Source organism: Corvus hawaiiensis, chromosome 28 (assembly GCF_020740725.1).
Source record: "Corvus hawaiiensis isolate bCorHaw1 chromosome 28, bCorHaw1.pri.cur, whole genome shotgun sequence".
Lineage (NCBI taxonomy): Eukaryota > Metazoa > Chordata > Aves > Passeriformes > Corvidae > Corvus > Corvus hawaiiensis.
Window position 1 is genome coordinate 6881062 of NC_063240.1, and position 23788 is coordinate 6904849.

At 58.4% G+C, this 23788-nt stretch overlaps 1 protein-coding gene across 3 annotated transcripts; it reads right to left on the minus strand.

Moving 5' to 3' along the window:
- Window positions 1-202: 202 nt before the first annotated feature.
- SH3GL1 (SH3 domain containing GRB2 like 1, endophilin A2) lies at window positions 203-23322 on the minus strand. 3 transcript variants are annotated; one of them, XM_048287562.1, is made up of 10 exons: window positions 23126-23322; window positions 8728-8796; window positions 8553-8625; window positions 7833-7976; window positions 6238-6371; window positions 5127-5285; window positions 4558-4661; window positions 3775-3899; window positions 3276-3404; window positions 203-1823 (listed from the first exon to the last, which is right to left on the minus strand). In XM_048287562.1, the coding sequence occupies exons 1-10, from the start codon at window positions 23168-23170 to the stop codon at window positions 1627-1629; spliced, it is 1179 nt and encodes a 392-aa protein (XP_048143519.1). In that variant the 5' UTR covers window positions 23171-23322; the 3' UTR covers window positions 203-1626. The 3 variants fall into 3 exon arrangements, with proteins under 3 accessions (XP_048143519.1, XP_048143520.1, XP_048143521.1); XM_048287563.1 differs by having other exon boundaries at window positions 3276-3329; window positions 23126-23321; XM_048287564.1 differs by lacking the exon at window positions 3276-3404 and having other exon boundaries at window positions 23126-23321.
- Window positions 23323-23788: the final 466 nt, after the last annotated feature.

The window sequence follows — 23788 nt, forward strand, 5'->3', positions numbered from 1 at the left end:
GGGTGGGCAGGCCCTGGCACAGGGTGCCCAGAGAAGCTCTGGCTGCCCCTGGATCCCTGGCAGTGTCCAAGGTCAGGCTGGACACTGGGGCTTGGAGCAGCCTGGGACAGTGGGAGGTGTCCCTGCCATGGCAGGGGTGGAATTCCATGACCTTCCAGGCCCCATCCAACCCAAACCATTCCCTGACTCCACGAGGCAGATGTTAGAAAGAAGAAAACATTTAATACTTTCATTCAGAGATACAAGTCAAGAATTGTGGGTCATCATTTTTTTCCCCTAAAAACCAGGAGAAACCATTACAAAAAAAAAAAAAAAAAAAAAAAAAAAAAAAAGATCTAGCGAGTTGTCCCAGCTGACAGAACGCGTTTCAATCCACCTGAGCGGGAGCCGGTGCCCCCGGGACGTGACTCCGGTCCCTTGGGCTCCCTGCCCTGCTGGGAGCGGGGGGGCTGCCCTGGGCCCCCCTGGGGCCAGGGTCACAGCTCGGGGGTCAGACAGACGGGGACATGCACGGACCAAATCCTTACAGAGGAACGGGATCAGGAGCCGGGAGCAGCAGGGACAGGGACGCTGCAGCACAGCCCTGCACGGAGCTGGGGCCTGTCCGAGGCCGAGGAGGGGAAGAACCCACTTTTCTAGCAAGGAAATCCACGGGGCCGAGCGAGAGCTGGGGCGAGCGCTGCTCTGCGGCCCCATCCCAACCCCCTGGCCAGGAAGGGACAGCTGAGGGATAAGGGGTGGCAGAAGTGACACCGAGATGAACCATCCCTCTTCCCACCGACCCGGGGCAGAGGGGTGCACTGCCCCCAGAGAGGGTGGCCGTGGGCAGGGCGGGGGCGCAGGGGAGGCACGAGAGGACCAGGGGAGCTCCAGCCGTGATCCCCGAGGGATCCCCGGGAAGGGGGAACGTGCAGAGCCCTGGGAAGAGGAGCCACAGCCTCTGCCCCACCACAGGGACACCCCGGGCTGTGGCCCAGTTCCTCCCCCTCCAGATGATCCTGCAGGTGTGACCGACTTGGGAGAGTTCGTAGCAGGAAAAGCCTGAGGTCCAGGAAAAAACCATGGGCAGAAGGAGCAGCCTTGGGGTCTGTGGGGAGGGGGCCAACGGCGGGCAGGGGACATCCCCACTGTCCCTCCAGGATGGGCAGGGATGGCTCCGAGCCCCGGGCAGGGCTCAGCACCTGCCCTGCAGGGCTGCCTTAGTGTTCAGGGGTGCTTTAGTGTTGTTGTGCCTCAGCTCCCTCCCCGATCCCGCCGGGATCCCGCGGGGGATCCGTGGGACACGGGTGGCGATCGCTGGGGCGGGAGGTGGGGGCTGCCCTGCCCCGGGGCCGTGTGTCCCAGGACAATCCCGGCTCTCCCACCTGGCTCATCCGGGTGCTGGACCCAAAGGAAACACGGGAAGAGGAAGGGACGGGGCGGGGGCGCGCGAAGTACCGAAGTTCAAGCACCAGAAGGACAAAAAAAGAAAAAAAAAAAAAAGAAAATAACCAAATTCACAGGGGGAAGGGGCCGTGGGACCCTTCTGGTTTGTTCCCTGGTGGCGCCTGGCCCCGAGGTGAGGCGGGGAGGGCGGGGCTGGAGCTGGAATGGAGCTCGGGACACTCGGGGCGGGAGCGGCGCCTTTCACTGAGGTAGCGGGACCAGCACTTCCACGTAGTTGAGCGGGAAGAAGCCGGACTGGCCGTGGATCATCCCCTCGTACCAGTTCTCGTCGATCTGGTTCGTCAGGGTGATGATGTCGCCCTCCTTGAAGCCCAGCTCGCCGTCGTTCTCGGGCTCGAAGTCGTAGAGGGCTTTGCAGCAGGGCTGGTCCAGGGGGGCTGCGGGGACAGCGGGGACACGTCAGCAGCACCCCACACAGCCCTGCCCTGGCACCAGGGATTCCTGCCACGGGCTCTGGATCCTGCCTGGACTGGCAGGGCTGGTTCCGCTGGCCCTTCATTGCCCCTCCAGTTCCTCCGTTACCCCGCTCCAGCCCCGGCCCCAGCACAGATCCTGCGTCCAACACCCCGTGTGCTGTTTCTGCCTGGATTTCCCACATTCCAACCTGAACGGGACCACTGACAAGCCACGTTATCCCTCTGCAGAGGGGAGAACCTGCCCTGTAGCTCACAGGTGGGGTTGGACATGGAGGAGGGCCCTGGAAGGGTCACCCCACACCTGAGGGTGACAGAGGGACAGGACAGCACCTGCCTCCCTGGCCATGGGGCTTCAAACCCGTGAGCAGCCCCCCAAAACTCGGGAGAAACTCAAAGTCTCATTCCCCCAGCTCAGCTCCAGGATTTAAGCATCACCTTTCAGCTGCAGAGGGATTTTCTGTGGGATTCCCTGCTGCTCACTCTGTGCACTGACATTTTGGGCCTCAGCTTTGGAGCCGGGAGGATCCCAGTGGAAAGGGACTGAGCTAAGAGAGAGCACCAGGGCCTGCAGGAGCCCCCAGCCCTCCCCACTGTGCTGGGGCTCAGCCAGGGCAAGGGAACAGCAGCCAGCACATCCAGCTGCTGAATATCCCTGAAGTGTCCAAGGCCAGACTGGACGGGGCTTGGAGCAGCTGGCGACAGTGGAAGGTGTCCCTGCCCACAGCAGGGGTGGAATGAAATGGTCTTGAACCATTCCATGATTCCAGGACCCACAGCAAGGGAGGGCCCAGCACGAGAAGAGCACTCAGAAGTCACCACAAGCAGCAGCCAGACATCGATGGGTTTGAGAGAACTCCCCAGACCACCAGGCTGGTCCCACCACCACGTCCCTGCTCCAGGCTCCTTCCCGGCACAACAGCTCCGAGCCCCAGCCCAGCCCAGCCCCGGCATCCCAAGGTCCTGCAGGAGGAACCACGGACCCCACATCACCCCACAGCCCCTCCCAGGCTCCTTGTGCCCAGCTGGGACCACACCCCACACACTCCATGAGCTGAGGCTCTGCCTCCTCCCTCCAGGATTCCACAGGGACACGGGAGCAGGAGTGGGAGAGATCCAGGCTGGGTGCTTGTAAGAACAGGGAAATCCTTGAATCCTGATCTCTCCTGGGAAAGCACCTGATCCCTGCGGATCAGGACATGCCTGGGTGCTGGGAGCTGCTGCAGCTCCTCCGGGTGAGCCAGGCCCCGGTTTTGGGGTGGAAAATCCCACTGGAGCGGGGCTGGGTTAATTCAGGGCTCAGCTCAGGCTCAGCACGGAGGGATGAGCAGCTCCAAGGAGCAGCAGCAGGGAGGAGCAGCCAGGAGGGACGGGGACAGGAGGCCACACACGGAGCAGTGCAGGGAGGAAACTCACGGATACTCCTGACGGAGGCCCGGGACGGCTTGTCCGACCGGAAAGAGGCGGAAGCTGCTTCCAAACAAAAGAGAGACATGCTTAAACCAACGGGAACGGGAGACAGGGACAGGCAGGGCCCGGAGGGATCTGTTAGGAGAAACAGGAGTGCCCGCATGCTGTTAGGAACCTGCTGGGATCAGGGAGGGAGGGAGGGATGCAGCGGGATGGAAAACAAGGAAGGAGGGAGAAGAGAGGCTTCAGTTTTCCTGTCTGGCACTGACATCGAGAGGCCCAGGCTGGAGACCCCTCTGGCACATCCCCAAAGCCAACACAACAAAGGCTCCTGGGTCCCAGGAGAAAACAGCCTGCCCTAGAGGCATTCCCGACATTTTCCAGAGCCAGTGGCTCGTGCAGGAGCATCCAGCACACAAGGAACATCCTGTGCAGGCTGAGCAGCCGCCCTCCTTCCCCGGGAGGCTGCTCCAGAGGCACTGGCAAACACCTGGGACAGCGTTACCTGAGACTTTGGGGGTGGGGTTGCAGGAGAAGCCCCCGTTGGACTGGTCGGTGTCCCCGAAGTCGTACGTCTCCCTGGGCTTGGGTTTGTACTCCCGCTTGGGACGTGAGGAGGCCTCCCTCATCCTGGGACAGGGAGAAGAAACGTGGATCAAGTGCAACAAGGAATGGAACAGGAGGAGATCACCACGGCGTTTGTGCTCCTGGGTGGCTACACAGGGGAGGAAGTGGCCTGCAGACAGGGATTTGCACAAGTCCCTGCGCTGGAAGGTGAGACTTCCCCGGGGTTTGGGACCTGCCCTTGGAGACGGCCTCACATCCCAGGTTTTGCTACGGAACGCTCAGGAATTCAGGCCAGCAGAGGACACTCGTGCTGTAGTTTTAAAGCTCAGACTTGGCAGGATCCTCCCAGCTCCTCCCAATTCAAAGCAGGCACGGCACGGGATCCACTCCGCAGTTTCTCCCAGGAGGGAAGAGCAGCAGGGGCAGCACTGCCAGATCCTCCCGAGTGGGGAGGCTGAGGAAGGAGAGGTGCGACGAGCCTACCTCAGCCAGGATTTGGGCTGGATCAGACACCCAACTAAATTCAAATCCCACCTGGAACAGCCAAAGGAATCGGCTTTTTCAAGGCCAGGTTGGACAGGGCTCGGAGCAGCCTGGGATAGTGGAAGGTGTCCCTTCAAGGTCCCTTCTGACCCCATCCATTCTGTGATTCCAAGAGGGACTCGGGTGTTCCCAGACAGGAACCACGGGGACAGCTCTGGCTGGGAGCACTGGGACTCACCTGCGCTTGAGCTTCTCGGCGAGCTCGTCCAGGATCTGCACGGCCTGCCTGTGGTAATCCAGCTGGGCATCCACCAGGGCGGACAGCTGGCTCACCTGCTCGATCTGGGGAACCACGGGGCCGCGATCAGCGCCTGCTCCCAGCCAGAGCCCCCGCACTGCCCGTGGGGCTGCGCTGGGGAACGGCAGCAGTGGGGAGCCCAGAGGAGGTCTGGGATTTCACACAGCACAGGGCAAAACCGGCTGAGACTGTGCAGCACAGAGCACACTCCCTGCCACTCTGCGTTTGCCAGCTGGGAAATCCTTCCCAAATCCTCCCCAGCTGTGTTACCTCCCAAGCTCAGCCCCCCACCACCCCGAGAGGAGCCTGTTTGGTGCCAGCCACAGGCTCTGCTCTGGCCAAGAGCTGGATCAGGGGCTAAGCCAAGGCCTGTGGGGTCACGCAGATCTGGGTTTTCCCAGAGCAGACACTCGGGAGAACACGAGTGGAAGTGGTGTGCAATTAGTGCCTCCCTCGGGAGATGCCACCCCAGGGACATGGAACCCCCAGCTCTGCGCTCCCATGCTCACATCCGTCTCCAGCAGGTTGTGCATGCTGGTCTCTGCCACTTCCTTGGATTCCTCAAACTTCTCCATGGCCTGCCGGAGCTCCTCATCGGGGATCTTGCCCTGTCGCTTCTTCTTGTAGTCAAAGTCCAGGCGTCTCCCTTCCAGCTTCTTGAGATGGTGCTGGGAGAGGATGGAGAGAACAGGGAAGAGGGAAAAATCCCAAAGAGGATTGGGAGGGCAGCTCCAGTTACAGGCTGAGTTCATTTCTGGTGTCAGAAACCTGATCTCCTGTGGCTCCCACCTTTGCTCCAGGTGGGAAAGAGTCTCCAGGGTGTGATGGTGGGGTGATTCCCACTGAGGAAAAGGCTGCAGAGCAGCCCAGGTCTGTTGCCCACAGAAGCCTTTTGGGAAGGTGAAGAGCTGTCCTGCTACTTTCAGCTTCCCCCAAGAGCTGCAGAGATCTCTGGACACCAGGAAGGTGGGTTCTGGGCACTGCATTCCTGGATCTTAGGGTAGGGATGTCTAAGGCAGCCCTATGGAATCGGGGTACAGACAAGCACTAAGGCAAGCACTTGGTGGTTATTTCACCCAGGACACCACTGACAGTGAACACTCCTTCAGGAGACGTGCCCAGGGAATTGGAGGTTGGGATGGATCCTGTTACAAGCCTGGCCTTGTCTGTGTGTAGCACACGGGAGCTGCTGAGCTCTGTTTTCCCAGTGAGACCCCGAAGGGCTCCTTGGGATGCTGAGCAGAGACCTGAGGGGAGCTTGCTCAGAGCTTGGAGCCCAAATCTATCCCATCTGGGAGCTCACAGCACTAAGAACCCAGTTCAGCAAGCCCAGAAGGGGTGTTGGGATGTATTCCCACAGCACCCTCCATCAAACATGGCAAATGCAGAACCATTCCAACCTGCATCCAGCCCTTTGGGCTGCTCAGGAGCAGCAGCAGCAGCGCTGAGCAGGGAGGAAATACCAGAGAGTCTGGAGGGAGAAAACACACACAGAGCAGGGAATTCCTGCCAGCCCTTGGTTCCCACCACTCCAGAGCAGGCAGCTCCGTGCACCAACAGCCAAAGAGCCCAGAAAGCAGGGAGAGGAGGAGGAGGAGGGAAAACCATGGGGGTGTCTACCTGGATCTCCTTCAGGTCTTTGTCACACAGGTTCTGCAGGGGATCAATGAAGTTTTGTTTGACTTCAATGTCCAGCGAGTCCTTCACCTCGGCCAAGCGCTTCATGGACTCACCGGCGTCGAGGAGCGCGTCCCCTGAGAGGAGAGGAGCGGGGAAAGGGGAAGGGACTCAAACACAGCCCGAGGCCCTGGGGCTGCAGAAGCCATTGTGTGTCCCAGAACCACGGAATGGTTTGGGTTGGAAGGACCCTAATGCCTATCCAGTCCCACCTCCCACTGCCCCAGGTTGCTCCAAGTCCCGTCCAACCTGGCCTTGGGCACTCCCAGAGCTCAGAGCCACTCACTGAAACCTGTTCAGTTCCAGCCTTTCCTAAGGCCCTGGCCACTCTGACACTTCAGCCAGGCAGACTTGCAGCAAAGCACATTCAGTGCTGGCTTTTTAGTGCAGAGGAAACATTTAGAGATTAAATTATTCTTGTGCAGCTTTGGCAGAACAACAATTTCAGCAGTGCATGAACACAGGAAAATACACGAGTGAGAGAGAGGGACAAGGGAAAACATCTCTCCACTGTCCAGCTGGAAAAATCAATACAGCAGAAGTGTTATTTCAATTGTAATAACTCTGAATAACCTGGGAGGGAGGGATGGAGTCCTCAATACTGCTTTAAGGAGGCCATTAAGGAAATAAAGTTTGGTGTGTGCTCCTAAAAGCTTCCTTCCCTTGCTCTCCTTGGTGCCTGTGAGCCAGGATTGATGCAGAGCTCTGAGCTGGCCAGGGAGGATCTCCAAAGCCCTCTGTCAGTCCCAAAAGCAGCCAGAGGTTTTTAATTTTCCTGAGGCAAGGCAGCTCCTCCCTGCCCTGGCAGAGCCAGCTGTGCTGCCCCGGGGCCATCACGTGCGCTGGCCGAGGTTCCAGGGGATTAAAACTGACGTCCCCAAAAGGCTTCACCCCCTCCTCCCTGCCAGTCACACGTGGCTGCGAGGAACAGCCACGCCAGAAGATTTCTTGACTTCAGCCTCCCTATGGAATCACAGCAAGGTTTGGGCTGGAAGGGATCCTTGAGAGCTGTGTGGAACTCCCAGTCTTGCTCCGTCCAGCTCCTGCTTGGCTGCTCAGTTTAGAGGGAAGTTGTTTCTTTTACATGCAAATTTATCTCAGTGTTCGATAAGAAAGTGGGTTTGCCACGGATTGGGATCCAGGATACCTGGGACCACAGAATAATGGAATGGTTTGGGATGGAAGGACCTTAAAACTCATGGAATCTCACCCCCTGCCACGGCAGGGACACCTTCCACTGTCCCAGGCTGCTCCAACCTGGCCTTGGACGCTGCCAGGGATCCAGGGGCAGCCACAGCTGCTCTGAGCACCCTGTGCCAGAGCCTCCCCACCCTCCCAGGAAAGAATTTTTGCCAATATCCCATCTAAACCTCCTCTCTTTCCTTTTGAATCTGCTCCCTCTGGAAGTCTCTGAACCCCTTTTGAGCCCTGTTTGGTGGCACAAAGTTCACCCAACCCCTTCCAGAATTTAGAGTGACACCTTGCAGGTGACTCAGGGGCCTCCCCCCCTCCCCTCTGCAACGCCGGGGGCCACTCACCGAAGTTGGAATCCTCTCCCAGCTCCTTCCCGTAGCGGATCATGCACTCCCCCAGCAGCCCCTCGGACTGCGGGTAGCCGGGGTTCTTCACCTGCCCGCGGATCTTGGACATCGTGTTGAGCATGGTGAGCTTGGCTCTGGAAGCTGCCACACGAACACCTCAGCTCAGCCTCAGCCTCAGCTCAACCTCAGCTCAGCCACCTCGGCATTCCCTGCATCCCTTGGCTGCTGCCAACGGGGTTTTATTTTCCCCCCTGCTACACCCGAAGCCAAGAGGCTCCGTTGTCTCCATCCCCCAGAAATACCCCTCGCTGCGAGAAAAGGTTCTTTTCCAAGACACAAAGCAAAAATAGTTCCCCACAGCTTGGCCAGGGAAGGCCAAAGGAGTTTCCCCAGCCCTCCCAGGGTCCCTGGAGTGCTCTCCGGAGCAGCTGGCTGGAAGGATGCAGGGCTGACAGAGCCAGCCACCCTTCCCAGCCCAGAAACACCACTTTTCCTGGATGTTCCAAGAAAAACGGGTCCCCACAGGGCCTCTCTAGGTCAGAGGCAAAGGCTGCATCTGTTCTTTCCTGGTTCAACAGCCTGGATTCAGGGCAAGAGGGGCACCCGGATCTCCACCTGATCCAAACCTGGAGCAAAAGGGATCTCCCTGATCTCCTTGCCCACCTCACTGTTTCCCTGGAAAGCTGGGAAGGGGACAGGGGAGGTCCAGGCCCTCACCTGGGTTGGGCTGGAGGTACTCTATGGTTCTGGTCAGTACTTCTGTGACGGCCTTGCTGGTCAGGTCCACTTTCTGCAGGAGAGATGAGAGCCCAGTGAGGATCAGCTCAGGGATTCAGCCAATCCCACGGGAGCCATGGGGTGATTTTGCGGATTCCTCTGGCTCCCTGCTCACCTTTTCCATCTCCTTGAAGTCATCATCTAACTTGGTCCCTTCGGCCCCTCCGACCTTCTCGCTGACCAGCTGTGGGGAAAGGACAAGGGAGGAGGATCAGGCACTGATTGAATCTTTCCACCTCATGGAATAACTCCCTGGGAGAGAAAGGGAACAGGGATGGTCCACACAGCACCTGCAAGAGAAAGGAGGCAGCAGGAACAGCCCAAAGCCCCTCAAAAAGAGCCCACCAAACCCCCAAACATCCAGAGCACCCAAAGCACGGCTCAGCCAGGACGTTCCTCGCCCACCAGGAGCTCCACAGCTCCTTAAATCCCAGCCCACGGCTCCAACTCCAACGCCTGCTGGAAAAAACAAGCAGCACAAGCGTCTCTCAGCTCCATTTGGAGCCAAGGACTCAGTTTCACACACGGCAAAATCCAAGTAAACAGGGAATGAACACACTCAGCTCCCAGCAGCCAGCACAGGAACAGCCTGGGGAGAGCAGAGCCACCACTCCGAGGGGAACTGCTGGGGCAGCTCGGGATCTGGGACAAGGAATCCTCTATCAGAGATGTCCGACAAGCTGGGAAGTCAGAGCTCATTTGGGCCATTTTGGGGAGGCCTCACCAGCTTCCTGCTGGGATCCCCTGGTCCAAGAACAGCCCCCACTCCCTAACCCACACCGTTACCTGCCTGAGGGTAATAAACACCTCCAGAACCCACCCCAAAGTGTCCTTCCCTCAGCCCAAACAGGGGAACGTTCCCTTCCCAGCCCCGTGCCGGCTGCCGAGGGAAGCAGCAGTGTCTGGGCTTGCAGGACGTGGGAACTGGCCAAAGTTGGAATCATGGAGTCTTTGAGGTTGGAAAAGACCTCCAGGATCACCGAGTCTGACCACGTTCACCACTAACCCATGTCCCCAAGTGCCACATCCACACTTTTTTTGGACACCTCCAGGGATGGGGACTCCACCACTGCTCTGGGAAGCTGTGCCAATGCCTGGCCAGCCTTTCCATGAGCAAATTTTCCCCAATTTCCAATCTAAACCTTCCCTGGTGCAACTTGAGGTGTTTTCCTCTCGTCCTACTGTTTTCTGGGAGCAGAGCCCAACCCCCACCTGGCTCCACCCTCCTGTCAGGGACTTGTGGAGAGCAATTAGTGATTATTTTGCCCCAAACAACAGCAAATTCCGCATACAGACATCCAAAGTGGTCCAGGAAACCGGGCCATGGCTCCCAGGGTTCCACGCCTGCCCCGGGGCACTGCCAGGATTCCTCCTGTTTGTACCGAAAACTCCAGATCTGAAGGAACAATCGGGTTTGTTTACTCCAACATCAAATATTTGATTTTTATCGAGGCTTTCTTCCTCTGGAACACTCCTGCTCCCGTGGGGATACAAAATGGGGCTGGATGTTTTTTGAGGAAGAGGGGGAGGGACCCCTTTAGGGAATTATCCAGGTTCAGAGACATCACACCAGCCACACTGGGAAGGGAAGGGAAAAAGAGAGAGGAAAGGAAGGAAAGCTCTCCTGGTTTGCCCAGCTCTGGATTTCACTCTCCTGCTTTAACTACCCAGTAAGGGACACAGGACAGAGCCAGAGCGAGCCAGGATGGCCAACCCCTGCTCCCTGCTCCCTGCTCCCCATTCCCCATTCCCCTTTCCCCATTCCCCATTCCCTGCTCCCTGCTCCCCATTCCCTGCTCCCTGCCATGCCGTGTCCGGCCAGCCCTTGGAAGCGGCTCCAAGGGATATCCCCACCCCCAGCTGCCTGCAGATGGAGAACCCATCCGAGTGTGGTTTCCTGCTTTCCTTGGACGCCTGCTCCACACCTGGGGTGCCAGCACACACCCCAGCCCCGAGCTGGGCAGGCACACTTTCCTCTCGAGCCTGGAAGAAATCCCAGGAAGCCGTTGCCAGGCCTGCCAGGACAAGCTCAGCCGGGCACAGCTCTTCCCCAGCTGCCACCTCCTGTCCCCTGCCAAGAATCCCACACCCAGAATGGGATCCCTTCCGCCAAGGTCGCACCTCTGGGAGCCTGCTCTGTTCCCTAACACAGCTGGCACGGGTGCAGTCATCCCAAGCAGCTCCATTCCCGCTTTTCTCCCCGGATTTGGGGCCTGGGAAGCCGTAAATAACCCCTGACAGGACTCTGCTCCAGGGGCCCGCGTGCCAGGCCGGCAGAATTCATCACCACAGCGATTCCAGAGGCTCCACACCCTCTGGAGAGCCCAGAGAAGCGAAGGAGGCAAAACCCCCTCATTTCCAGACTAATTTTAATCCTCCTTTTGACGTCCAAGAAATGCTGCTGCTGCCCTGCTGGGAGGGAATAATAAGATTGAGGTTCTCTCCCTGCTGGCTCTAATTAAACTGGGAGGCGTCAGCACGGGAGGGAAGGAGGAGGGACTCCATCCCCGCATCCCCACGCTCCCAAATCCCTCAGGAAGGGAGACAAACCAACGCAGATCCCCCAGACACGAGCCAGGAGGAGCCGCCACCAGCTCCTCGTTTAACCTGGAGCCTCACGATGCGATCGGGAGCCAAATTTCCAAAGTGCCACGTTGTGCAGCTCCACAGGGCCTGGGAAGGATGGGAAGCGGGTGCCTGCCTTCCTCTGGGAAGCACTGACCTCTCCAGGATCTCACCCTTTGCTGGGAGGGAGGGAGGAGAGATCCATCCATCCATGGAAGGAAGGAAGGAAGGAAGGGTTTATCCATACATTGCTTGGCTGAAGGGAACTGGAAGGCAGTTGGAGGAATGCTGGCACAGCAAATTCCAGCAGCCCTTCCCCCAGGAAGCAGCCATGGGGCTTTTTGGAGGATGTGCTGACAATTCTTCTCCATTTCTATTTCTTGAGCAGCCAGGAGAAGGCTTGGGATACATCCCTGTTCCCCTGGCTGGGATCTAACCTCTCCTGAAGCCAGGCGTGGAGGCTGCAGAGAGCAGACATGAAAATGGTTAAAATCCAAACCAAACCAAACCAAACACTCCCTGGGAGCGAAGGAGCTGAACAAGTCCGGCCTCTCTGGTTTCTGGACGGGACACGTCCGAGGGGTTCACCCCGGGAGCAGCCGCAGCCTTCGGCCAAACACTTCCCACAGCAAATATTGGCACAGGGCGCTGCAGTCAGGTGGCACAGCCCGGGCAGATCCAGTCTGCTCCCAATTGGCTGCTGCTGGCAGCTCAGCTGGCATTTCACCTGGAATTTCACCTGGAATGCCACCCACAGGGCCCTGGGAGGGGTGAGGGCTGAGGCAGCCTGGGCAGGCCAGCCGAGGAGCCAGGAATCCACCCCTCACCCGTGTTTAATTAGAAGGACACAGCTCAAATACGCCCCAGATAGCTCCGATCTGAGATCCGAGCGCAGGGAGGTGCCTTGGATTCCTGGGGTGCCGGGAGCATTCCCGGGAGCTCGGCATCCAGCCGGGTTCATCCCCGGGAGAGCTCATCCAGAGGGACTGGACACGGCCCCTCTGCACCTCCAGCCACGCTCTGCAGCTCCATTTTAGAGCTCACGGGGGATTCCTTCGGACTCCGTGGCAGGGGCGAGGGAATGGGAACAATCCCGGCCTCCCCCTGCGCCCAAGCCCACGGCGGGGGAAGCTCTTGGGGAATGAAAGAGCCATTGTTGCAATGAGCCCGTGTGGAGCGAGGGTGGCCGGGGAGAGGCAGCAATGATGTGTGAGCGTGGAGGGGGGAAGGAGGGATGCACAGGGACTCTCCTGGCAGCTGGACTGGGAAGGGAACATGGGAACGCTGCATGGCCGCTCCCAGCTCCTGGGAGCCTGGCTGGGACGAATTCAGGAGAGCAGAAGATCAGGAGAGGCTTTGGGAGCAGTGGGTGAAGCTGCTCCCCGAGCAGAGCTGGGTATTCCCAATTGGGGAATTCCTGCATCATTCCAGGGCAGAGGTGGGACAGATGTGGAGAAAAAAAAAGTGATTTTTGGGCTGCACCATCAGCAAAATCCCTGATAAACTTGGGAAGGTGCCAGCAGCCAAACTTCCCGAGCCAAGGAGCTCCTCGAAAGCTGGAGAAGGGCAGATTCCAGCACATCCACCCTGAGGGTCCCATCTGCCCAGCCCATGGAGGAGAGAGCCTAAGTCCGTGTTATTTTCTGCTAATCACCAGCTTCCCCACGGGATTTCAGACCTCATTTTGAAAGTTTGCTCTCCAGCCTTTAAATATTTAAATATTTTAAAATGGAAAATTATCCCTAATTCCCTCAGCCTCAAACAAGCAAAACACACCAAGAGAAACCCAAAAATCAGGGTTTTTTTTTAAACTCGCTTTCTTTTTTTCCATGGCAGTCAGCCCTATTTATAACACATCAAACATTTGCCATCCTTGCAATCAAAACAGTTCCCTACAGTCGGCTGAAAACCTTATTCCTCCAGACTCCGGGGTATCAAAGCCTTCCTCTTCCTCCCTTCCACCCTCCCAACAGCAAGTTCCCCTCAAGAAATACAAAAACAAACCCACAGATGAGCAAACAGAGAAGCAGCTCTGCCCTGGCTCCCTTCATCCCAGCCCAGGGGGAAAAGCCAGCCCACAAACCCATGGAAAAAGGGCTGGGAATGTTTTGAACCCCCCACAGCTCGGCACAGACATGGAGGAGAAGGAGTTAAGGAAAGCCGGGGTTAACTGGGATCGCTGGTGCCCGGTTTCAGCCGTGCCCAGCGGCACAGATTTGTGGGATGCTCCACAAAACCTAAACAGAGCCACACCACCTCTCCAGCTCAGCAGGGCGTGACTCCCTGGCACGCAGCTTCATTTGGGGTCATCCCCATCATCCCACGGAGCCAACGTGACTCTTCCCAGCTCCGTGTGTGTGTTTGAGCCAGTGGGGCTTGGCAATGGCAGGGCTGGAAAGTCCCCAGAACCTCCTGGAAAAACACACCGGTCCAGCTGCAGCACCTGGAAAAGCCTGGGGGTTCTCCTGGAGTGCCCCACACGGCTCTGCTGCCACGGAGGCTCCCTGCAGAACCAGCTGGTCCTGGGAGGTGTCCCGGGCTATATCGGGATCCCAGCTCTGATGGGCTGAGCCCATCCCGGGATCCCAGCTCTGATCCTGGCAGGGATGCCTTCCCCAGGGGCAGCAGGCAGCCGGGGCTGGGGCGAGCTGGGCACACCCACAGCACGGCACGCACTGATCTGAGCAACTCCTGACCTACTTTGAGGAGAAGAAAACAGATCCCAGTGTTTATTGTGTGGAGTAGGGGAGGAACAATTACCTCCAGCCTTGGAAGAGGGAGGCACATTCCCAGTGGCTGCCCCTGGATCCCTGGAAATGCCCAAGGCCGGGCTGGACGGAGCTTGGAGCAGCCGGGGACAGTGCAAGGTGTCCCTGCCCAGGGCAGGGTGGGACTCTGTGACCTTCAAGGTCCCTTCCAACCCAAACCACGCCGTGACCCTGGGATTTCTCACATCCCCTCCTGGTAGACCAGAGGAGGAGGAGGAACAGCAGCCGGAGCTCTCAGGCTCCAGCCCCTCTGAGCACGCCCTGCTGCTGGCTCCCAACGTCATCCCTACGGATCCGACCTGGCTGGGGCACCTGGACGCTCAATCAGACTCCAGTGTCTGATCTTCCTCAGAAACAGCTCCCAGGAGCATTTTCCACTCTGAAATCCAACTCTCAGCCTTCTCCTGCAGCTCCTTCCCTGTGTTTTTCCCATTCCCATCTTTCACGAGAGGCCAGTCCTGGCTGAGCCTCGCACCCAAGCGCCAGGGATGAGCTCCACGATGGAATCATGGAATCGCTGCGTTGGAAAACACTCGTGCCAAGGCACTCGAGGTGCTCGGCTGCCTCCAGACACGTGCGCAGGGAAAACGTGTCTCGGAACACCCCGAGCTCCCACCCCCTCAGCAGCTGAGACGGGGATCTCTCCCCTCCCCACAGCGCCACAGGAATTCCTTGATCTGGAGCAGGAAGGTCAGCCCAGAACAATGAACAGCTCCTTCCCTTCCCTCCGCCGAGGAGGAAAGGCTTCCCAGTGACCTCGGGTCGTAATCTTATCCTATGGAAACCGCAGGGAAGAGCTGCACAGGCGGCTTTCCAGGAGCCACCTGCCAGCCCTCCTCCTCCTCCTCAGCGATCGGGTGACTCATCTCCATCCCGCAGATGGGCTGCAGGAACGAGGACAGCGGGAATTAAAGGCAAACCCGGCATTTCAGCAGCACCAGTGGGGCCGGCGGCAGCGCCAGGCCAGCCAAGGGCACTCGGAGGATGCTCCGCACTGCAGCTGCTCCTTCCCGGCTCTGGGAATTCCTCCTGAGGGCAGCACTCAAACCCGGTCTGTGACCCCCGGTTATCAGGCTCCCTGCTCATCTGGGCGATCTCCCAGCTGCCTTTTCCAGCAGGAGACAGACGGGGCTGAAGGGCACGACCCTGCCCCCAGAGCAGACTCATCCCAAAGGATGAAGGTTTCCATAGGAGTCTCGGAATGCTCTTGCTGGAGGGATGGGGGCACCTCCCAGCAGCCATTTGCATCCTATTTTCTCCTGTTATTAGTTCTCACACGCTCTGAACCAAACCAGACACAATTTCTATTCAGCTGGGAAAAAAAATCATGGAATTGGGTCAAGTTCCAGGGAAAACACAAACATGTAAGGAAGCAGCAGCAGCTCCTCTCTCCCAGCAATGATTTCCCCTCGCACACTTCCAGTGACTTCAGCAATCGAGAGGAAGTTCCCTAAACCGAGGGGAAACGTGGAATACTGGCCTTGCATCCCAACTTCCTGCCCAGTCTCCCCGTGTCCTACCCAGTGAATCACAGCCCGGCTCTTCCAAAGCTGCTGAGCCATCACCCCTCGGCAGCTCCACCCGGCCCCAGGACCTGGGGGACCAAAGGCAGCGGCTCCTCGCCCTGGAGACTTGGAGCTGCTCTGGAGCTGCTCTTTAGATGGGATATAAAAGTGCAGAGCACTCAAAGTGCCTCCTAGGAATTGCAATCCTTGTTTTTTTCCAGCTGCAAAGCTTCAGGAAGAGCACTCAGCAGCCTTGTCCTGCAGTCAGCATTTGGAGGGTCAGCCCACACGGTGCTCCGAGGGATTTCCCAAAAGACAAGGGGGAAAAGGGGGAAAGGAGGGTGTAAGATGCCTGGGGAAAACACCCAGCTGCGAAGAAAAGCAGCAGAAGGGATTTCTGCTCCCTGTGAAAACCAGGAAAAACACCTCCCTGAGGTGCAGGACACTGCCGGAACCTCCCGAAGGGAGGACACAGCGGGAGGCAAGAGACTGCCAGGGAACTGGGAAGGAGACAGAAAAACCTCTGGATCTGCAGGATGAGGGGAGCAAGGCAGGCTGCTGGGACATGGCTCTGCAGCCATCAGGGAGATCAAAACCGATCCAACTCCCCCCAAAGGAAGGCGAACTCCTCTTCCCGGCTCGGGCTGGGCGGGAGAGCCCCGTGCAGAGCCCCGTGCAGGGCACGTTTCACACGGACCGCGGTGGCCAAGCAAAGGCTCTGCCCAGCCCCGGCGCCCTCCCGGCGTGCACAGACATCAAAGGGGACAGAAATGACTGAGGACACTGTAAACGCCCGCTTTCCTTGTTCGTTTGAATTCTAGGAAAAGCTCCGTGGCTATCGGAGCACAGCACGGCATCCGACGGAAAGGGAGAGTGGGAAGGAGCGATCCCAGCATCCCCAAGGCTGCCGGGAGCAACCAGGGACGGTGCTGGATCAAACTCTGCACCAGGGCCTTCCCCACATCCAGGGGCTTTTTGAGCTTCCAGCCCATCCGAGGTGCTGCTGAATCCATTCTTTTCCTCACTGCGCACTAAGACTCATTTCGGAACGGTTTAAATGGGATAAAATCCCTCCCAGCGCTTGGCATCACTGCAGCCGTCCTGCCCTGCAGGCAGAGCCAGAGGGGGCCCAATCCTGGGAGACGACATTTGGAGGATGTTTTATGCACAAAAGCCCAGCCCCTTTGCCCTCTGTAACTCCCCCAGTGCAATCAGGAGGAGCTTTTCTGGGACAAGAGTTCCTCCAACATCTGGCACTCCGGATTTGTGCTGCCCCTGCTCCCCCGGAACCACACACACACGTCAGCAGCCAACAGGATGGTTTCTAATCCAGAGAAGAAAATCAGGGGGAAAAAAACCCCAGCACCTTCTCCTGGAGTAGATTTGCTTCGGGTGTAGATAACTGTTGACCCTTCTTCTGCCTTTTTCATCGCAAAAGTGGCAAAATTAAGCTAAAATGCAGCTAATCCTGGGATGCCAAACCAGATTTGGTCAGGAAAGTGGTTCATAAATTATCACTGAGGAATAAAGTCTGGTCCAACCAGGGGGTGCAGCCGGGTTTTCGGGCTCTAGGATGAATTACAAAGCCTTTTCTCAATTAGGAAAAGCCCTTTAAAGCTTTAATCATGCAAATTTAACCTTCTGTCGCAAAGACAGAATTTCATTATGGAGATGTTTAACTCATCTTTTTTTTTCTTTGCAGCAGAAAAGCAATTTAATTAGTGACAGTAGCATGAACTTTATTAATAGCCAGGCATTAGGAGATCCTAAAATTCCCAGTGGCTTTAAAAGGACTGGTTCTATTAATTAGCTATTGGTGGCAAAGCCGGAAGGGGGGTTACAAGGCTTTTCTTGGAAGCAGGAGCAATCCAGACTCTCCTGATGGATTCTCCATCCACTGGGAGAGGAGCAGGAGCTCGGGCACCTCCAGGCACTCCCAGCAGCATCCAGCCCCAAAACCAGGAGAGGAACCCCCGCAGCTGCTTCATCCCTGAGTCTGGGCCAAGCACGGCCCTTTCCTGCCAGAGGAACCTGTTCCTGAAAGCCACGGGATCGCTGCCTGCAGGGATGGGGTGAGGGGAAGAGGAAAAGGAAATCTTTAAAAAAACATCAGTTATCACTTTTATAATCACAGAGAGAGGCCAAGGTGGGCCGGATCCTGCACTAAGTCCTGTCACGGAGCACCTTAGGAAAAGGGAAGCTCTGGGGTGCTGTGGGGCTTTCCCAGGCCCACGACCTGGATCTTTCCCATCTGATCCAGGAGGAAGGCTGAGACACAGCCGTGGCACAGCTCAGAGGGAGCAGATCCACAGGAAGAGACAGGATCAGCCTCCTGCCTGCTCCCACTCCGGGCATCGCACCCCAGGCTGGATTAATCCGTGCAGTTAAGGATGGGAAGGAGCAGGGACAGCGGCCCCGGAGTCTTATGAAACACAGCCAGGGTCGGGATGCAGCACTCAGTTTCCATGTGAATGAGTTCAGCTGGAATTACACAGCCAGAACCCTCTGGATTAGGGATTTATTTTATTTCTGGGCTTGTCAGCCGTTCTCCATCCTGCCTGGGAAGCAGCCTGCTCCAGGAGGGACAGCAGCAGGGACACAGCAGGATCAGCCCCTCACATCCCACCGGACACCAACGCGAGGGCAGGCTGGGTTTTGGCACCGGGATTTCTGCAGTCTCAGGCAGGAGGAGCTGCCCTGCTCCCTCCCCATCCCCCGGTATTCCCACAGGGATGGGGCTGGGAGCCCTGGCAAAAGGCACTGGCATGTGCAGGGATGGGGGAGAGGAGGAAGGAAAATAAAATGCTGCTGAAGAAATGAATCAGCTTTTACAAGTCAGGCTGCCTGACCTCATCCCCATTTTGCTCTTTCCCAGGAGGAAAAAGCAGTGGCAGGGAAAAGGGGGAGGGAGGATTTCCTTCCACTGCATCCAGGAACCATCCCCTGTGAAATCAGCTGGATAAATCCATGATTTCAGGCAGATGACGTGGAACCAGCATCCCAACGCCACATGATCCCCCAGCCCTGAGTCACGGATCCTTTCCTCATCCCAGATTCCCCCAGCTGCGAGCACAGGATAACACTTTCCCTGGCTGACATCAGGCGCGGGAAGGGAAGCAAACGGAGCAGGATACGGAGAGCTGGAGTTTCCCAGCTCTGTTTTCTGTCTCTGCCTTCCAGGAATCGGAGCTCCCGTTACTGTCAGAGCCCAATGGCTGCAAAAACAACCTCAAAGGGGGGGAAAAGCCAATTTATAGGAAACTCTGGAGAGAAACAATCCTGGAAAAATGAAACCTGCTGGGTTCTGGGGCTGCTCAGCTCTGACAATGATTAACCAGCCAAGCAGGGACAGGGTTTTGATGCCAAATCACCCAAGAAAAGGAGAGGGAATCCACAGGAAAATATCCTGGCTGCAGGTTTTCCCCTGGATGTGACAGAGGCACCTCTGCGAGTGCCCAGGCAGCACCACCCAGGCCTGCAGGGATGCCCTGGCACCTAATCCCTGGCTCCCAGAGGTCTCCCCTGAGCCTCCCTTTCCCTATGGATCTGCAAACGCATCTCCAAACAGCCATCCCCCGTGACAGCACAGCTCAGGGAGCCAGGGGAGGATGCTCCGGGATGGATCCCGGCTGGAAGCGGAGCTGGCGGATGTCACCCCACGCTCCAGCAAATCTGGCTTTCCCCCGGCCTCGGGAGCAGATTAATGTGGAAAGATAAACTCAGGAGCTGCAGGGGAATCCAGGTTAATGTTAATACAGAAACATCAGGTGCTGTGGGACAGAGGTTGGCAGGAGGCTCCAGGCTGGCAGGAATCAGCAGAATCCCTTGACTTCCCAGTCCAAATTCCCGTGTGCAGATAAGGAGCGCAGAGCCTGATGCTGCCAAATGCCTCCCACAGGAATTCCCTGCTCCCCGCTTCACTCACAGGGTGCTGAGGCCCTGGCACAGCTTCCCAAAGATGTTGTGGCTGCCTCATCCCTGGAAGTGTCCAAGGCTGGACAGGGCTTGGAGTCACCTGGGACAGTGGAACGTGTCCCTGCCATGGCAGGGGTGGAACAGGATGAGCTTTAAGGTCCCTTCCAACCCAAACCATCCCAGAGACGTCTCCTGCCTCCAAGAGAAAGCCTGGAGAGGCCGGTGGGAGCAGGGCTGAGCTAACATCAAAAAACCCCAAAAGAACAACAAAAAAAAGGAGCTTTTAAAAGGTTCAGCTGGGAAAGGGAAGAAAAACCCCACATTTGAAAGCAGAGCACAAAGTCACCGCAGAGAGAACCCCAGCTGAGGAGGGAAGAAGGAAATCCCAACCCAAGGAGAAGTGAAGGAAATACCAGTTCAGCACCATCAAGAGCAATGACCACGAAGGCCAGAAAAAGGGAATTGCCCTCCCTGCCAGCTGCACTCTGTCCCCTCACTGTCACACACACTCTGGGAGCACATTCCTGTGCCTCAGCTCGGAGCAGATGCCACAGCAGCACCTGGAAGCTCGCAGGGCACGGAAAGCATTCCCTGCTGGCCTGCGGAGCTCGGGAATGGTGGGTCCTGCTGGGCTGAGCTGGCTGTGGGAGGCTCTGGAGCACATCCCGAGCCAGGCAGGGAGCAAGGGGCTATTTATGGTCAAAAATACCTCTGGAAGCCTTGGGAGCTGTCATCAAACTCAGGGAAACGCGTGTGTGGCAAGGGCTGCTGAGTTTTAATTAGCACTTGCCTTTTCCCTTCTGGAAAACGGCTCTGGATGTGCAGGAGGGGGTGGCTAGGCTGTGGCTTGGGCCAGGACTCGCCAGCACGAACTCCTGAGCCCAGGCAGGCCTCGCAGGGCTTAGGCTCAGCTCACAGAGGCTTTGGGAGCACGTTAATCCAGTTTGGAATGACAGCAGCGCCCAGGGCTGAACCCCAGACTGGTTTGGGTTGAAAGGGACCTGAAATCCCATCCAGTGCCATGGGCAGGGACACCTTCCACTGTCCCAGCGTGCTCCAAGCCCCGTCCAACTGGCCTTGGGCACTTCCCAGGGACTGGAAGGAGACGAGCTCCGAGGTCTCCTCCAATCCAAACCCTCCCGTGATCCATGGGCAGCACCCACAGCGGCCGTGCCGGGAGTCCCGGCGCTGCCACGCCAGCGTGGGCTCTGCAAAGGGCAGCCCACACCAGTGCCTGGATTCCCCCATCCCTGGAGCGCTCCCGTGCTGCTCCTGCTGCCAGGTGCGTGACCCAGGCAGGATTCCCGGGATGGCTGCAGCGCTGCCCCGCCCCGGGCCGGTGACAGCCCCGCGGTGCCAGGCGGGGCTGCTCCCCATCCCTGGTGACAACCCCAGCGTTCCCTCGGGATTCTCCCAGGAACTGCAGCCTGTCCTGCGCGCTGGCTGGGAAGATTTGCAGGATTTTAGGATTTACATCAGTTTGTACAAAACCCAAACGGTGCAAACGAAGCTGTTTCTACACCAGAAGGTCCCTGCAAATTCCCGACTGGAGGAAACCTTGGACCAGACAGGCAGGGACTTCCCACCCTGTTCCCAGCTCCAAGCTGCTGCTGTTTCTCCCCCTTCCTCAGAATGTTTTCTCCAGCTTGCTTTATTTTTCTAGAGAACATTTTGCCGTGAACAGGCAGAACCTGTTCTGGACACACTCGGAGCTGCTCCCCATCCGCAGCATTTGCCAGCACGACTTGGATTTTTTTTCCAGGATACTCCGGGCTCTCTCCTGCGTGTGGGCGCCCGGCTGCCTCACCCAGGGGAGACGTGGGCTTGTAGGAATCACATGGATGAGGCCCACGAGCCAAGCCCTGCTCCCTCTGGATCCTGAACAGGGATCCCAAACCCTGCGGGGTCCCTGCAGACCCCGGCCCTGGCTCCGTTTTCCTTCAATTAAGGACAGACGTGGAACAAAACGTAACATTTTAGGAAAGATCTTCCACATGTTTGGTTTTGGCAGCGTCTGGTGGTTTGAAGGGAGCCAAAAAATAACTAATCCTCCCCTCCTTCAGCCAAGGGCTGAGTGGGACCAGAGGGGGGAAAAGGAAGAAAGGGGGAAAAGGGAAGGAAAGGGGGGAGAAGACAAAAAAATGGCCAAACTGGAACCAGTGTCTCCCAATTTCCAGTCAGAGCATCTCTAAATCATGGACACCTCTGTCCCTGTCCCTGGAGCACTGCAAGGGGTGGCAGCACCTCTGGAAGAATTTGTAATTCCTCCAAAAAATGGTTTCATCAGGGGTTTAAAATGATATTTTTGGGTTTAGGAACATGTTAGTCCTGAGTCATTGAGGGGTTTTCACCTCCTGACACCACCATGGCACATCCAGGCCGGCAAAATCCTTCCACACCCAACTCCCAGCACGACCTTTCCCCATGGCAGTTGTGAAAAAACCCCCCATGATGGGTTTAGTGGGAAAAGGGGTGGGGGATGACTTCAGGAATTTGTAATTTTGCTTTGCTGGGTAAATAAAATGGATTTGGGAAAATAGAGCCAAGGAAGGAGGCGACACACGTTGCACACAGGGGTGGGATGAGCTGAAAGGGTTTAAGCTCACTGATGGAAAACACGATCTGTGCCAAATTTATCTGAAATTTAAAACAGGGGCAGGAAAGCAGCAGCAGAGGGGGATTTGTGATTCCTGAATCGTTCCCAAAATGCATTAAAAAACCATCACAACTGTTAACAGGAAGCAGTGGGAAGCACAATTCTGCTCGGGGGATTGGGAACGGCCACCCCTCATTTGAGGGAAAAGGTGTTTATGAACCCCGTTTGAGGCCGATTCCCACAGGGACTCATGGAATGGCTCGGGTTGGAAGAGACCTTAAAGATTATCCCGTTCCACCCCCTTCCACTATCCCAGGTTGCTCCAAGCCCAGTCCAGCCTGGCCGTGGACACTTCCAGGGATGGGGAATTCGGGGGAAGCGCTCCAAGGACCCGACACAAACTCCCTGTTTACCGCGATCCCTGCGGGCCTCGCTCCTGGCTGAAATTCGGGAGCTTTTTCCGACATCCCCCAGCCCTTTCCCGGCCGGGCCGCGCTCGGGGCTCCCTTGCTGACCCCCGAATCCTGCCCGGAGCAGCGGGAGCTTCCCGAGGCTGGGCTGCAGCTGCCGCCCGGGGTTAGCGGGGCCGCCGCTCCCGGGGCTTCCTCCTGCAATCCCGCCCCGGATTTCCCAGCGCATCCCGGCTGTTGCGGGGCTCAGCGGGGCTGGAGCCGTCCCGGTTGTGCGGGCGGGTTTGGGGAAGGGGGAAGCACCCCCCAAGTGGGACCCTCCCGTGCCCCCCATCGTGTCACCCGCACGGCACCCTCCGGTCCCCGGCGGAGCCGCTCCCTTACCGTGTCCCTTCCACGGTCCAACCGGGAGAACGGGACCACCCATCCCGGCCCCCCCCCGGGCTGCCCCGAGGGGTCCCGGCTCCGCTCACTGCCCGCACCGAGCCCCGGGATCACCGGGATCACCGGGAGCGGGGCGGGGGGGGGCACACTGAGAACCGGGAGAGACGAGACCGGGATACCGGGGGGTGCCAGGCTGGACACCGGGGGTACCGGGGATGGCCGGCGGGCCCCGCGCCGGGATGCCGGGAGGGGATAACGGCGGGGATCGGGCACCGATCGGCCGGGACGGGTTCTCCGAACCGGGAAGAGAAGAGCGGCCTCCCCGGAGCCCACCGGCGGCGGGAACGGGCGAGGGGTGCCGGTGTCTCACCTGGCTCGCTTTGTAGAACTGCTTCTTCAGCCCCGCCACCGACATGGTGCCGGTGCCGGTGCCTGGGCCGGTGGCGGCGGGGGCCCGGTCTGCGGGCGGCGGGACCTGGTGCAGGGGCGGTGGGAGCCTCGGGAGCCTCAGGACGCTCCGCCCGTCCCAACCCGGCCCGGCCCGTCCCCGCCGCCGCTTCCGCCGCCGCCCGGCCCCGCCCCCGCCCGCCACCACCGAGCGGCCCGGCCGGAGCGCCGCGCGGTGCCAGCGCGCCCCCTGCCGGCCAGGCGGAACCGCCGCGGGTTGCGACTGAGCGGCGGAAAGAGTCGCTGTGTCGCGATAGGCGGGACGGGCGGTCGTGTTGTCTGTGCCGCAGCCGTGTTTTTCTCCCGAGGGACCCAGCACCGTCCGCAGGGAGCGGACCGCGTGTGCGACAAGGGGAGAACCAGGCCGGGACCCCCGCCATAGCCCCGGGGGGAAAACGGGGCGACCGAGACTCCAAATGGAAAACTACAACTCCCAGTATCCCTCGCGACAGCATCTGCGCCTGCGGGCCGCAGCGGCGGGCGCTAATTGGCCGCCGGTGCCGCCGCCATTTCGCGCGTTGGCCCTTAGCGACGCGGCGCGCGGCAGTGCTGGCTCCGCCCCCTCTGCCCGGTGCGGCGGAAAGGC

What these genes read in the sequence shown, in the direction of transcription:
- SH3GL1 (XM_048287562.1), bottom strand. Translation starts at nt 23,170, where the DNA reads ATGTCGGTGGCGGGGCTGAAGAAGCAGTTCTACAAAGCGAGCCAG. An exon ending in AAGACCTGAAGGAGATCCAG is followed by an intron (nt 5,286 to 6,237) that starts GTAGACACCCCC and finishes ATCCTCTCCCAG; the next exon opens with CACCATCTCAAGAAGCTGGA. An exon ending in GCCGAGAAGCTCAAGCGCAG is followed by an intron (nt 3,900 to 4,557) that starts GTGAGTCCCAGT and finishes TCCCTGTCCCAG; the next exon opens with GATGAGGGAGGCCTCCTCAC.